This window comes from Triticum dicoccoides, chromosome 7A (assembly GCF_002162155.2).
Source record: "Triticum dicoccoides isolate Atlit2015 ecotype Zavitan chromosome 7A, WEW_v2.0, whole genome shotgun sequence".
Lineage (NCBI taxonomy): Eukaryota > Viridiplantae > Streptophyta > Magnoliopsida > Poales > Poaceae > Triticum > Triticum dicoccoides.
In genome coordinates this window covers 197,411,622-197,427,199 of record NC_041392.1, presented here as the reverse complement: position 1 = coordinate 197,427,199, position 15,578 = coordinate 197,411,622, and the positions used below count along the sequence as shown (strand labels likewise).

General features: G+C 48.7%; 1 protein-coding gene across 1 annotated transcript; it reads left to right on the top strand.

The window, feature by feature from the left end:
- The first annotated feature begins 1,349 nt into the window (after positions 1–1,349).
- Positions 1,350–2,659, top strand: LOC119334240 (very-long-chain 3-oxoacyl-CoA reductase 1-like). The gene is made up of 3 exons (XM_037606841.1): positions 1,350–1,683; positions 1,782–2,140; positions 2,210–2,659. The coding sequence occupies exons 1-3, from the start codon at positions 1,350–1,352 to the stop codon at positions 2,531–2,533; spliced, it is 1,017 nt and encodes a 338-aa protein (XP_037462738.1). The 3' UTR covers positions 2,534–2,659.
- The last annotated feature ends 12,919 nt before the right edge of the window (positions 2,660–15,578 follow it).

Below are 15,578 nucleotides of genomic sequence, written 5' to 3'. Positions count from 1 at the left end.
ACCTCTTCGCCACCGAGGTCGACTGCGTGCGGGCGTCGCTGTCGGAGGAGCAGCGCGCCCTCCTGCAGTACGCCGCCGACAACCACGCGTCATGGGCGGCGTACTTTCAGCGCCGGCAGGCACAGCGGCCGGTGTCCACCAATGGGGCGCCGGTGGTGGGGGCGTCAAGAACGGCGAGGGGCGCCGCCTATGGTGGGGCGGCCCCGGCCGCACACTCCACAAGGTACTCCAATACCTCGAGGGCGGCAATGACCCGCCGCTGGCATACCCTGCCGCGGCCGCCGCCCCAATTCCCCGCCGGAGCGCCGGACAATGGATGCCCAGGAGGTTCGGCTCCTCCTCGTCTTCCTCCTCTCGCTCCTCCTCCCGCTCCTCTTCCCACTCCTCCGGCTCGCCGGCGGTGTTCGCCGTCAAGGCCGAGCCCGCAGCGAAAATGCCGCTCGGCCGGCGCACCCGCAGCGCCGGCATCGTCATCAACGAGGGCGGGGGGCGCGCCTCCTCCTCGGCTCCTCCGCACTAAGTCAAACCGAAGACGGAGCCGGGGCTCGCCGCCGTGAAGACGGAGCCGGGGGGCGCCGTCGTGAAGACGAAGCCAGGGCTCGTCGGCGGCGTCAAGGAGGAGCTCGACGACGCGGCGGTCTTAAAGTGAGCGCGCGACGACTGAGCGCGGACGAAGCTGGAGCGCCAGCGCCTCGCCTACGAGCGGTTCAAAGCTCGGTGCCGTGGCTGGGACGACAAAGGCGTCGTCGTCCTCGACGACAGCGATGACGACGCGCCGCCACCACTGGTCCGCCAGGGCGACGCCGGACAGGGGTCTAGCACGGGTGGCTGCGTGAAGGAGGAGAAGGACGACGAGGACAACGGCGGCGGCGGCGGTGACGGCACCAACTTCGCCTCTGTCAGCGCCTTATTCGGCCCGTAGTCACGTTTATTTTATTTAAGTATTTTATCTATATAAGAAACTATTTCAGTTTGCCGAAGTAATGACTGTTTCGCCAAAATATTTGTCCTATTCGCCAAATTTTAGTCAAATAAATGTTAAAAAGAAAGTTTAAAACAGGCGCGACCGTAGGACGTCGGCTGGGAACCCCATTGCCCCAGGCCGATTTGACCGCCAATTCGCCCTCATGCGGCGACTTTTCGAGGCTAGAGATGTTCTAATGACGAGACAGAGCTGTTGGAGGATGGCCGGCGCGCCGTACCAAATAACACGAGCATGAGCTTTAGGGAATGTTGAGCCGTACGGGGCGTCCCTTTTGTAATCAAAGTCTTCTACTGGTCATCCGTTTATTATCATCCTGCATAAATACGGGCGCACGCAGAGTAGCAGGAGCAAAACGAGTTGCGACATGGCTGCGTCCGTATGGTTCTTCTTCTCGCTGGCATCGCTCGGTGCCCTCCATGTATTCGCCGTCAGTGTCCGCCTCCTCGCCAGCCTCGCGCCCTGCCTGCGCCGGCCCAAGGATCTCCGGCGCAGGTACGGCGAGTGGGCCGTCGTCACCGGCCCGACGTCAGGCATCGGACGCTCCATGTCCCTGGAGCTCGCGCGGCGTGGCCTCAACCTCGTCCTCGTCGGCCGTGACCCCGCCAAGCTCCGGGACGTCTCCGAGACCATCTCCAGGGCTCACGCCGTGCAGACCAAGACCGTGCTGTTCGATTTCTCCCTCGTCTCCACCGCGCAAGGTGTGAAGAACTTAATACGAGTAGTGCAGCGTGCGTGCGTGTCCTTCTGGTTACTGATCGATCATGTCCTGTCGTGTCGATGGATCTTCGACATGCAGGGGACGAGGCGATGCGGCGGCTCCGGGAGGCCGTGGCGGGGCTGGACGTAGGGGTGCTGGTGAACAACGCCGGGGTGGCGAAGCCGGGCGCGGTGTACATGCACGAGGTGGGCGTGGAGGCGTGGGCGAGGATGATACGGGTGAACGTGCTGGCGCTGACGGAGGTGACGGCGGCGGTGCTGCCGGGGATGGTGCGGCGGGGCAGGGGCGCCGTCGTGAACATGGGCTCGGGGTCGGCGTCCGTGCTCCCCTCCTTCCCGCTCTACTCCGTCTACGCCGGCACCAAACGGTACGTCGCCGAGTTCTCCAGGAGCCTCGCCGTGGAGTACGGGAACTCAGGCATCGACGTGCAGTGCCAGGTATGTACTCGGTGCGCGCGCTCGCATCCATCGTGTCACGACATTATCGTCGTTGTGCCGTGTCTGCAGGCCCCGTTCCTGGTGGAGACGAACATGGTGTCGAGCGCCGTGAAGGCCAGCTTAATCTCGCAGTTCGTGCTGACCCCGGACGGCTACGCGCGCGCGGCGGTGCGCTGGATCGGGCACGGCACGCTCTGCGTGCCCAACGTCGCCCACCGATTGCAGGGGTGGTTCGTCGGCCTCTTCCCGGACTTCGGCACAGACGCGTATCGCCTGGAGTATAATCTGCGGCAGAGGGCCATCCTTCGGAGGGTCAAGCCGTGGAGGAAATCGCAGGCGAGCTCTCCTGTTCCTGCCAATGACGAGGTTGGTGTTGGTGTTCGGTCGGATTAAGGTGGTTCGGAGTTCGTGGTTACTCGAGCACGTTGTGACGAAGTTGCTTCATGTTTTTTGTTCAACAGTTGGTCACGCAAATGTTAAATAACTGGTTGGGCAAAACTGTTAAGTAATGGATTTTTTTTGCAGGGAAGTAATGCATCTTTTTAAAATAAGGTTTCAACCCGCTTTATAAATAAAGCCATCATCATGTCCATATAACAAGTTCAAGTGCAGCCAAATAAAATAGTCTGCTAGAACAACAACACAAACACGCCAAAAAAATCATAAAAGAACCCAAATGATAAATGCCACACGTGTGACACGAAGCATTCCGGTCCTGAAGTTTTCTAGAATAAAGTTGCCATCTCAAAAGAAAAAAGAACTGAAACTTGCCATCCGAAAAAAAGTGGACATGCTTGACAACTGAAGTTGCCATGCTCGCGTCACTAAACTTGTCATCAATGTTCGGAGTTGTCATGTGTCCGTGCCATATGTATTGTTTTTTAGAATGAAGGAGGACCCCGGCCTCTGTATCTGGACGATGCATGCAGCCACTTTATTAATTATTCACACAAGACCTTATAAAGTCATACAACAGTAAAACTAAAGCCACCGTCCAGGCAACATCTGTCGCTACTCCTATCTACTTGATGTAGGGATGCTGATAGTCTGGGCTAATAGCAAACAGACCTCGCAGCCAGACCTAACATCTAAGACATGAGGTCCCAACCAGGACGTCTGCCGAGTATGAGGCACCCACCAGTCCGGCGTATTCCTCAACCAGGACGCCTGCCGGGTATGAGGCCGCCGCAGCCACCTGCCACCAATCCATCTTCAATGTTGTACTGCTGCATCACTAGTGCAGAACCGGGCAATAGCACCGGTTCGTAAGGTCCTTTAGTGCCGGTTCCATAACCGGCACTAAAGTGTGGTCACTAAAGCCCCCCCTTTAGTACCGGTTCAGCACGAACCGGTGCTAAATGGCAACCACGTGGCACGAGCCAACTCCGGGGGCCGGGAGCCCTTTAGTACCGGTTGGTAACACCAACCGGTACTAAAATGTTTGAGGGGTTTTTGGTTTTATGATTTCTTTTTTATTTAATTTTGTGTTTTCTATTTTAATTCTTTTTCGTTTGCTGGTATTTTATGATACTACACATTGTACACGTTATGCATATATATATATATATATAAATAGAATTTCTAGTAGAACCAATCATATATATATCATCAATGTCTCACAAACCACCATATTAATTCACACATACACACATGTATAGCTATATACAATTTCTCCTACATATGCATGTTGCCTTCGGAACCAGTGGCATTAGCCTAATTGGTGCCTTCGGAGCACGATGACAATTGGAAGTGGTTCATGACCTGGTCGATGGGGGCGGTAGCGGGTAATAGTATTCTCCATTCGGATTTATGACCTGGTCGAGCAAAAATCCCGCTATTTCCTCTTGAAGTGCTTCTACGCGCTCCGTTTCTAGGAGCTTGTCCCGCACCTCTTTCAACTGTTAAGAAGGAGATCAATATGCATGTGTATTAGTTGTGTGACTAGATATCGATAATGGTGTAAAAATTGTGAATAGTATTCTGACAAGCGTACTCATTCCTGTCTTTGAGATCTGCTCCTCTCGGACGCCATTATGCGAATGTTCTCGCAAACGCAGAATGCACACAGATAGTTCCCTTCGCCTGCTTCAGGGCCTTTATTACGAGAATGGAATTTAATTTGATCAGATAATAATTAATCAAACATGATAATTAAAGAGATGGCAGCTAGCTAGCTAGCTAGTACTACTTAATTACTTACCTTGGGTCGAAACCATTTCAGCTGTCGTTTCCATTTGCCTTCCGTGACACTGATGAACCTTGCCCAAGCCCTACCCGCCGACAAAGAAAATGAATAAAGGGGTTATTAAATAGTTCATAGCATGAAATGACGAACTAAATAGGCCGAGATATATAGTTAATAATGATTGAAATTACCTGTTGACTATCCCAAACAAGATGTTATAGTCACTATTTGCTTTGAGTAGTGAGTCCAGTATTTGAACTGTTCCAGCGTCAACTTTAATGATACACAAGATCCAGTGAAATCTGCATGCACACACGTTTGCATGTCTTAATTAAGCGGGCATATGTAAGCAAAAACATGTAGCTAGCTAGTAGGCAAAAACAGAGAATTTGTAGTACAAGAAAGTGTGACTCACTGGAAGTTGTAAGAAAGTAGTATATCTTCATTGTATTTGAGGCGCTTTAAGAACTCTAGCATGCTGTCCTCTACCTTCTTTTCATAATGCTTGTTTATTTTCCATGTGTATTCATTAACGGTGTTTGGGTCAATGAACCCAATGCCATAGCGTCCACCTTTTCTCATTTCATACATCTTCATCCTGCATAATACCACAGAAAAGAATATAGTGAGGATAATTATAGGTAATGATTGATAAAAAAGATCACTACAGCTAGCTTGAGACTTAAATTATAGAAAGAAATCACTTAGAGACAATAGCAACTGACGATAGATTTGTCGAGTGCGTCTTGATTGTATAACTGAAACAGTTCAGAATACTCAACGGTCACAGCATTCTCATGGTAGTAATGATCCTTCTTGACTTGCACCATGAGGGACTCTCGATCGGATCTCTTGGTAATGTCCATGTACCATTGATGCAATTCATACATTCTCGTTGGGAGCTTCTTGACCTCTTCTGCCTTGACCAAAGGTTGGCCCCAGGCATATTTCCGTTTTATTTCCTCCTCTGTAAGCACAGGCATGTCCTCGATCTCGAGGAGTTGTCCAACAGTGATTTTGAGAGTTTCAGCCTGCATTATATGCTCCTTGGTTATTACCACATCGCCCACCTCGGGAACGTAAACTGTTTGCCCACAATAATATTGGGCACGCGTACTGTCACGTGTTGTTCGCGGCACAACAAGCGGGGGGATCGATTGCGCCGCCTGTTCTCCCAGCTGGGCAACGGTTTTCCTGCATTTTTTGACAGCTGCTTGTTGTTTGCTCGAGCTCGAGCTCGCCTTCTTCTGTAGACGTTGTTGATGTAACTTCCTGATGTGGCGCTCATAGTCCGTGTCAACAGGCTTAGGAGCTGGTGGTTGAGCCATACGAATGAAGTAGTCAACTACTTCCACATGCACTTTCTCCCTTGGCGGCAGTGGCGGTTTCGGTCCAAAATGGGCGTCGACTTCTGCTCGCACTATGGCATTGGTTTGCTCCTCGGTCCTGTTGTAATCCCTCTCAGGAAGAGGAGTAGTGAGGTTTGGACCATATTTATATCGCTTGCCTCCGCCTGTACTTCATGTACTATGACCTCGACTCATACCGCTACGCACCATACCTGAGGGGTGTCTCTTCTGCGATTGCTGAGGCGGCGGAGATGGCTGACGGGGCTGAGTTGGACGAGGAGGAGTGGCCTAAAGCTGTGCCGAACTTGCAGTGGCCTAAGGTTGTGCCGGACTTGGAGGAGGAGTGGACGTCTGACGTTGTGTCGGACTTGGAGGAGGAGTGGCCTGACACTTTGCCGGACTTGGAGGAGGAGGAGTGGCCTCACGCGTTGGTGGACTTGGAGGAGCGGGAGTCTGCTGACTCGGTGGCGGATTTCGAGAGGAGTCGGGTGACACGGTGTCGGTGGCCTTCAAAAGATGATGCAACCCTTTCTCCATAGGATGATATGATGTTTGGCATCTCCGAGTGTGTGCTCCTCGTCACCTCCAGGAATGTCAAGCTCTAGCCACGAATATTGGTCCATCACCTCATCAACCACGACACGAGCATAGCCTGCTGGAATCGGGTTGCAATGGAAGGTTGCATCGGGGGAATTTGTATAAGCAACACCGTCCGCCACCTTCAAGGATATGTTCTCAATTTTGAAGTGTAGCTCGCAGTTAGTTTTCTCCGCGATATCATCCACGGGGTATCTATCCAGCATTGCATCAAACGGGGCGGAACCCACGCTGCTTCTCGGCATGGATGGGGCGGTGGTATCCAATGCTGGATCATCCGCTAGCTGCTGCAGCTGCTGAGACCCCCTTTGCTGGCTAAGTGAGTCGATCTGCTCCTGCTGTCGCTGGAATTTGATTGCCAAGTCCGCGTGCGCTGATTCTAGGCCTTGAAGGCGTTCATAGTCGAGCTTCCTCTGCTCCTCCTCCATCTTCCTCTTCTTCTCCTCCACAATCTTCTTTCTCGCACGGGTTCTGTAGTCGGCGTTCTAGTCCGAAAACCCCTCATACCACGGAATAGCGCCCATGCCTCGTGTTCTTCCCGGGTGTTCAGGATTTCCCAGGGCACCGTAAGCTCGTCGTTCTCTCTGTTGGGTTCGAACAACCCGGATCGAGCCTCTTCTATTGCAACAAGTAGCTTATCTTCGGCTCCGTCCAGACATGCCTTCTTGGAAACTTTGCCTATCTTCGGGTCCAACTCCCCCCATGCGCATAGAACCAAGTCCTGCACCTGGGGGGCCAACTCAATGTTTCTGGAGTGACACTTGCATCCAGCATCTCTTTCTCATACTTATCCCACTTAGGCTCCCACCGCATAGCCACCTGGACCCAGCTTACAAAACTTATCCTTTTTTGCAGCATTGGCCTTGTTTATTCTTGACCGTTCCTTAGATAATTCTGAATCCTTGAATTTCACGAAATCGTCCCAATGAGCACTTTGATTCTCTAGTTTTCCCTCGAATACTGGAGTCTTCCTTCCTCCCTTGACGTACTTGTCCCATTCATGATTCTTGTGGTTCTTGAATGCAACCGCCATCTTCCTAAGAGCAGCGTCCTTGACTTTCTGCACATCTGCTTCTGTGAAATGATCTGGTAGGGTGAAATGTTCCATGAGAGTATCCCAAAGAAGACTTTTTTGTCTGTCATCGACAAAAGTAAGATCTGGACGTGGCTTTGCTGGCTTTCTCCATTCTTGAAGGGAGATCGGGAGTTGGTCCTTCACAAGAACTACGCACTGACGAACAAACTTGTCCGCAATCTTCTTAGGCGTTAATGGTTCGCCATTAGGTTTGATTGCCTCGATATTATACTTTACGCCCTCCTTCAACTTTTTGTTCGGGCCTCGTTTCGTCCTGTTGCCTGAAGATTTGCTCGATCCGGATGGCTGGAAGAAGAAAGATCGATTCGTTAATATATCTTCAACTCATTTAAAACATGTGATGATCACTAGATGCCTACTTATATAAATATATATACCTCTCCGGTGTTGTCATAATCGTAGTTCATGACTTCATCAATTCGGTCGTCGCGATCGAATATCATATCACCCTCTCTGGTGTTTTTTAGAAATTCGGAGCCGTCATAATCTTCTTCATTCTGATCATCATCTGGCCCGCGTATTATATCGAACATGGTCTGTTCTCCCTCTCTGTTGGTATTGTCCGCCATAGCTTTTATTTAACTATGCCAAAAGAAATATAAAACAATTTAGTATTCAAATTACATCGTCTCGAATAATAGATGTAATCTCGAATACATCGTCTCGAATAATAGATATAATCTCGAATACATCGTCTCGAATAATAGATATAATCTTGAATACATCGTCTCGAATAATAGATATAATCTCGAATACATCGTCTCGAATAATATATAATCTCGAATACATCGTCTTGAATATTATATATCGAGTACATCACTGGCTAGGTAGCTAATAAAGATCGAATACTACAGAAGAATCTAGGACACTCGCGGTTCCTGCGGCGCGGGCGGTGGACACCCAAAGAGAAGGAACCCATCACAGGATCATAGCTGAAGTGAGATCCCTGAAGAAACTGCCAGGTATTGGAGAACCTGCCGCCCTCTAACGCAACCATGTAGCGATGGACGTGCTCGTCCTCCTCCTTGACACGGCGACGTACCACCTCCGGCGGGGCCGGCTCCCTCCGCACCGAAACTGGCCCACGCGAACGCCACCAAATAAGATCAGGGTCGACGACGGGACCCGGGGCCGGGTTCCTCATCAAGCGGCGCGCCCCTCCAGGCAGCACCTCCCAGTGCCAGCCCGGCGGAGCCCAATCCCGGACATGGGTTAGTCGGACGTCGTCGCGAACGAGTCGATGGCGAGGATGCGGGCCGGGCATCGTCGAGAACAAATACTAGCTATATGCCCGCAAAAAGTAACATTTTTTTAATGATTGAATTTTGATAACTAAAATTTCTAACATTTCTATATAACTAACATTTCCATAACATTTCTAATATTTCTAGAACTAAAAAAATAAAAATTTCTAACTTTTTTATGACCATTTCTATAACTAAAAAACAGAAAAATTTCTAACAATTCTAACTTTTTTATAACTATTTCTATAACTAAAAAACAGAAAAATTTCTAATAATTCTAACATTTCTAACTATTCTAAAAATTCTAACATTTCTAACTATTTCTAAAAAACAGAAAAATTTCTAACAATTCTAACTTTTTTATAACTAAAAAACAGAAAAATTTCTAACAATTTCTAAAAAACAGAAAAATTTCTAACAATTCTAACTTGTTTATAACTATTTCTATGACTAAAAAACAGAAAAATTTCTAACAATTCTAACATTTCTAACTATTCTAACAATTCTAACATTTCTAACTATTCTAACAATTCTAAAATTTCTAACTATTTCTAAAAAACAGAAAAATTTCTAACAATTTCTAAAAAACAGAAAAATTTCTAACTATTTGTATAACTAAAAAACAAAAAAATGTATGTGTGTGTGTGTGCTCACCGGCGAGGCGAGAGGCGACGGGGACGGCGACGGGCGCGGCGACGACGGGGATGACGATGACGGGGACAGGGACGGGGCGGCGATGACGAGGATGGGGACGTACGGGCCGGGGCGGCGACGATGACGGGGACGTATGGGGCGGCGACGACGGGGACGGGGATGATGCGGGCCGGGACGTGGCGGCGGTGACGATGGGGACGACGGGGCGGCGACGACGGGGACGAGGCGGCGACGAGGGATGTTGACGTACGGGGGGCGCGGCGGGCGACGGTGCAGAGGAGAATAAGCAGATGAGAAACTAAAATTTTCGTAAGTGTTGTTTATATAGGAGGGGCCTTTAGTACCGGTTGGAGCCACCAACCGGTACTAAAGGCCTGTTTTGGCCAGGCCAAGCGGCGGGAAGCGACCCCCTTTAGTACCGGGTGGTGGCTCCAACCGGTACTAAAGGCCCCCCCTTTAGTACCGGTTGGTGCCACGACCCGGTACTAAAGGGGGTGCGCTGGCGCAGGTGCGGTGCGGCAAGTTTAGTCCCACCTCGCTAGCCGAGGGGCGACCGCACTGGTTTATAAACCCCCGTGCGGTAGCTCTCTCGAGCTCCTCTCCAAAGCAGGCCTACTGGGCCTATATGTTCTGTGCTGCCCTGTTGGCCTACTGGGCCTTTGCGGGCCTGCATCCTGGCCCAACAACAGGTTGGGTTTCTAGTCGTATGCCGGCCGCTTTGGCCTAGTAGGCGGGCTTTTTTATTTTTTTTGCTTTATTTATTTTTGAGTTGTTTTTTTGTGTATTTAGAGTTTCTTTGTGAATATTTTTGCTTTAGGTACAAAAAATTACAAACTTTCTGTTAGTGCCCGTAGTTTTCAAATTTGAATAGTTTAAATTTTGAATTATTTGAAATTAGTGTGAATCACTAGTTTGTGAATAACTTAACTTTAAAAATCAGTAAAGGCATGAAAGAATTTGTTTGCACATAAAATTTCTTCGCGTTTCAAATGCCAAAACACATAATTAACTACCCTAACTATTACAGAGATTCCCTTCTGGGTGTGAAACACAGAAGAAAGTGATGATAGTGAAGCCGATCACATCCTAGATCTTTGGGTGTGAAACTTTTTCTTCGCGTGTGTCCCTTTGCGTCGTAACCATGGAAAATCTTCATCATTTAACGGGATGCTCGGGTCAATATTCACTGTGAATGGAGCAATTTCATCAAACTTTTCATAATCTTCTGACTTGTCTGTCTTGTCATCCACTCCCATGATGTTTCTCTTCCCAGAAAGAACTATGTGCCTCTTTGGCTCATCGTACGATGCATTCGCTTCCTTATCTTTTCTTTTTCTTGGCTTGGTAGACATGTCCTTCACATAGAAAACCTGTGCCACATCATTGGCTAGGACGAATGGTTCGTCTGCATATGCAAGATTATTGAGATCCACTGTTGTCATTCCGTACTGCGGGTCTTCCGTTACCCCGCCTCATGTCATATTGACCCATTTGCACCGAAACAAAGGGACCTTCAAACCATGTCGATAGTCAAGTTCCCATATGTCCTGTATATAACCATAATATGTTTCCTTTCTCGTCTTGGTTTCTGCATCGAAGCGGACACCACTGTTTTGGTTGGTGCTCTTCTTATCTTGGGCGATCATGTAAAATGTATTACCATTTATCTCGTACCCTTTGAAAGTCATTATATTCGAAGATGGTAACTGGGACAGCAAGTACAGGCCATCTTCAATAGAGGTGTCATGCATGGTACGTGTCTGCAACCAGCTGGCGAAACTCCTGGTTTGTTCACGTGTAATCCAGTCATCAGACCGCTCCGGGTGTTTGGAGCGTAGCAAATTCTTGTGTTCATCCATATACGGAGCCACCAAGGCGGAATTCTGTAGAACTGTGTAGTGTGCTTCAATGAGAGAATGTCCGTCCATACATATTATTTGTTCCCCTCCTAGCGTGCCTTTTCCATCCAGTCTGCCTTTATGCCGCGATTCAGGAACACCAATCGGCTTAAGGTCAGGAATAAAGTCAATACAAAACTCAATGACCTCCTCATTTTGACGGCCCTTGGAGATGCTTCCTTCTGGCCTAGCACGGTTATGAACATATTTCTTTAAGACTCCCATGAACCTCTCAAAGGGGAACATATTGTGTAGAAATACAGGACCCAAAACGTTAATCTCTTCGCATAGGTGAACTAGGACGTGCGTCATGATGTTCAAGAAGGATGGTGGGAACACCAACTCGAAACTGACAAGACATTGCACCAAATCATTCTCTAACCTTGGTATGATTTCTGGATCGATTACCTTCTGAGAGATTGCATTGAGAAATGCACATAGCTTCATAATGGCTAATCGAACATTTTCCGATAGAAGCCCCCTCAATGCAACTGGAAGCAGTTGTGTCATAATCACGTGGCAGTCATGAGACTTTAGGTTCTGGAATTTTTTTTCTCTGCCATGTTTATTATTCCCTTTATATTCGACGAGAAGCCAGACGGTACCTTAATACTGAGCAGGCATTCAAAGAAGATTTCCTTCTCTTCTTTGGTAAGAGCATAGCTTGCATGACCCTGATGTATGCCGTCTTTTCCGTGCATACGTTGCTGGTCCTCTCGTGCCTCAGGTGTATCTTTTGTCTTCCCATACACGCCCAAGAAGCCAAGCAGGGTCACACAAAGATTCTTCGTCACGTGCATCACGTCGATTGCGGAGCGGACCTCTAGGTCTTTCCAATAGGGCAGGTCCCAAAATATAGATTTCTTCTTCCACATGGGTGCGCGTTCGTCAGCGTCATTCGGAACAGGTTGTCCACCAGGACCCTTTCCAAAGACCACCTTCAAATCCTTGACCATATCATGTACATCAGCACCAGTACGGTGGCGAGGCTTCATCCGGTGATCCGCCTCACCTTTGAAATGCTTGCCTTTCTTTCTTACGGGATGCCTGCTCGGAAGAAATCGACGATGTCCCAGGTACACATTCTTCTTACAATTAGCCAAATATATACTGTCGGTATCATCCAAACAGTGCGTGCATGCGCGGTATCCCTTGTTTGTCTGTCCTGAAAGGTTACTGAGAGCAGGCCAATCATTGATGGTCATGAACAGCAACGCCTTTAGGTCAAATTCTTCCCCCATGTGCTCATCCCACGCACGTACACCTGTTCCATTCCACAGTTGTAAGAGTTCTTCAACTAATGGCCTTAGGTACACATCAACGTCGTTTCCGGGTTGCTTAGGGCCTTGGATGAGCACTGGCATCATAATGAACTTCCGCTTCATGCACAACCAAGGAGGAAGGTTATACAAACATAGAGTCACAGGCCAGGTGCTATGGTTGCCGCTCTGCTCCCCAAAAGGATTAATGCCATCTGCGCTTAGACCAAACCATACGCTCCTTGCGTCATCTGCAAACTCCTTCCCGTACTTTCTTTCGATTTTTCTCCACTGCGACCCGTCAGCGGGTACTCTCAACTTTCCGTCTTTCTTACGGTCGTCTCTGTGCCATCGCATCGCCTTGGCATGCTCTTTGTTTTGGAACAAACGTTTTAACCGTGGTATTATAGGAGCATACCACATCACCTTGGCAGGAATCTTCTTCCTGGGGCGCTCGCCCTCGACATCACCAGGGTCATCGCGGCTGATCTTATAGCGCAATGCACCACATACCGGGCAAGCATTCAAATCCTCGTACTCACCGCGGTAGAGGATGCAATCATTAGGGCATGCATGTATCTTCTGCACCTCTAACCCTAGAGGGCAGACAACCTTCTTTGCTTCGTACGTACTCTCGGGCAATTCGTTGTCCTTTGGAAGCATATCCTTTATCATTACCAGCAACTTTCCAAATCCCTTGTCAGATACACCATTCTCTGCCTTCCATTGCAGCAATTCCAGTGTGGTGCCTAGCTTTTTCTTGTCACCTACGCAATTCGGGTACAACAATTTTTTGTGATCCTCTAACATGCGCTGCAACTTCTTCTTCTCCAAATCACTTGTGCAGTTTCTCTTTGCATTGGCAATGGCCCGACCTAGATCATCAACGGGCTCATCTGATGCCTCTTCTTCAGCTTCTTCCCGCATTGCCGGCTCAGCTTCTTCCCGCATTACCGGCTCAGCTTCTTCCCCCACTGTTGTATCATCGTATTCAGGGAACCCATGGCTAGGATAGCTGTCGTCGTCCTCTTCTTCATTGTCTTCCATCATAACCCCTCTTTCTCCATGCTTGGTCCAAACATTATAGTGGGGCATGAAACCGAACTTAAACAGGTGGACGTGAATGGTTCTTGACGTAGAGTAATTGTGACCATTCTTACAGCGAGCACATGGACAAGGCATAAAAGCATCCGCCCGCTTGTTTGCCTCAGCCGCAAGCAGAAAAGTATGCACGCCCTCAACAAACTGGGGAGAGCATCGGTCATCGTACATCCATTGCCGGCTCATCTTCATTACACAATACCGAATAGACCAAATTAATACAAGTTCATACATAAAGTTCATAGAACACTTAAATGCAACAAACAAATAACTCTCTAGCTAAAGCATTTAAATGCAACAACAAATACGATCAAGATCGCAACTAAGGTAACAATGGATCCAACAGCATAATGATACCAAGCCTCACTATCGATGGCATATTTTCTAATCTTTCTAATCTTCAAGCGCATTTTCTCCATCTTGATCTTGTGATCATCGATGACATCGGCAACATGCAACTCCAATTCCATCTTCTCCCCCTCAATTCTTTTCAATTTTTCTTTCAAGTACTCGTTTTCTCTTTCAACTAAATTTAACCTCTCGACAATAGGGTCGGTTGGAATTTCCGGTTCACATACCTCCTAGAAAAAATTTCTATGTCAACTTGATGGGCATAATTTGTCATAAACACGAAATGCAACTAGTTTTAAAAGAGAATATATATACCACATCCGAATCATAACAAGGACGAGGGCCGACGGGGACGGATATCAAAACCATGGCACTATATGTATAACAAACAACGTACGGGGTAAGATAATTATACGAGTAACTATATATCCAAATCACACAAACATTAATTTTTATATAAAATTTCATGAACAAGAGGCTCACCACAAGGTGGTGCCGGCGACGGGACGGTTCGGGCGATCGACGGTGGTTACGACGGAGATTTAGAAGGCACTAAGTAAACCACACCTACATATGCAAACTAAGTGTTATTTTTGACCTCAAATTGCATATAAATCAAATACTAGCACATATATATATATATATCCTCCCAAATTACTAAACTCACAAATTAATCACTATATAAAGCATTGCAACAGCTAATCTAGCAATGAGAGATGAAAGGAAAAAGTTGCTAACCTTTGTGATCATTTGAATGGATGGGGGCCTTCAAATCTTGACAAATTTTGGGCAAAATGTGTGATGAGCTCGAGAGGAAGAGGGGAAGAACAGAGAGGAGAGGGGAAAGGGAAAGAACAGAGCGAGCTCGGGTGGACAAAGGGTTTATGTAGGACGACCTTTAGTACCGGTTCGTGCCAAGAACCGGTACTAAAGGGGCTGGAGGGGCCCCAGTCTGACAACATCCTGCCACCACTCTCATTAGTACCGGTTCGTGGCACAAACCGGTGCTAAAGGTTTGCCATGAACCGGTACTAATGAAAGCGGCCCGGCTAGCCGTTGGAACCGACACTAATGTATACATTAGTGCCGGCTCAAATACAAACCGGCACTAATGTGCTTCACGTTTGACCCTTTTTCTACTAGTGCATCTACCTTACCCGGTCTAGCTGTCGTTGACGCCACCACGATGCCGAAAAACGTCACCATCCTGCGCTCGTCCATCATCACACACCCACCGGTGAGACCCCGCTGCTCCATACCGCTGAGACCCGCCGTTGTCGACCTGCCAGATGCCACGCCGCTCCTCCGCCGCGAAACAACACATGCCGCCACTGGTCCCATTCCCCCCGCCTGTAGTTCCTCAAACCGAGCACCCAAACGCCCCAGGCGGTGCCTCCAAGAAGGGCACGACACACGCAGTGCCGCTGCTGCCCAATCTAAGGAGATTTAGGGTTTTCACCTGGGCATGGGTCGGGGTGGAAGGCAGGACCTCGACAGTGCCTACAAGTAGGAGCACGGCGACCCTGGTAGTCGCCACCGTCGAGATGGACGAGTCATCCAGAGTTTCCTCCGGTCCGATGCCACCTCTACCAGCCCCCGTGAACGCACCGAGGTCGACGACCGCGATCGTAAGCCACCAAGTGCATTAGGAGAGAGCCTGCAGCGCGGAGGAGATCCACCGGCGACTCACCGCCCACGCGGTAA

Bases quoted from the DNA above. Each gene is read 5' to 3' on its own strand.
- LOC119334240 (XM_037606841.1), top strand. From the start codon at position 1,350: ATGGCTGCGTCCGTATGGTTCTTCTTCTCGCTGGCATCGCTCGGTGCC. The intron at 1,684-1,781 runs GTGTGAAGAACT...TTCGACATGCAG, and splicing joins CCTCGTCTCCACCGCGCAAG to GGGACGAGGCGATGCGGCGG. The intron at 2,141-2,209 runs GTATGTACTCGG...CCGTGTCTGCAG, and splicing joins GCATCGACGTGCAGTGCCAG to GCCCCGTTCCTGGTGGAGAC.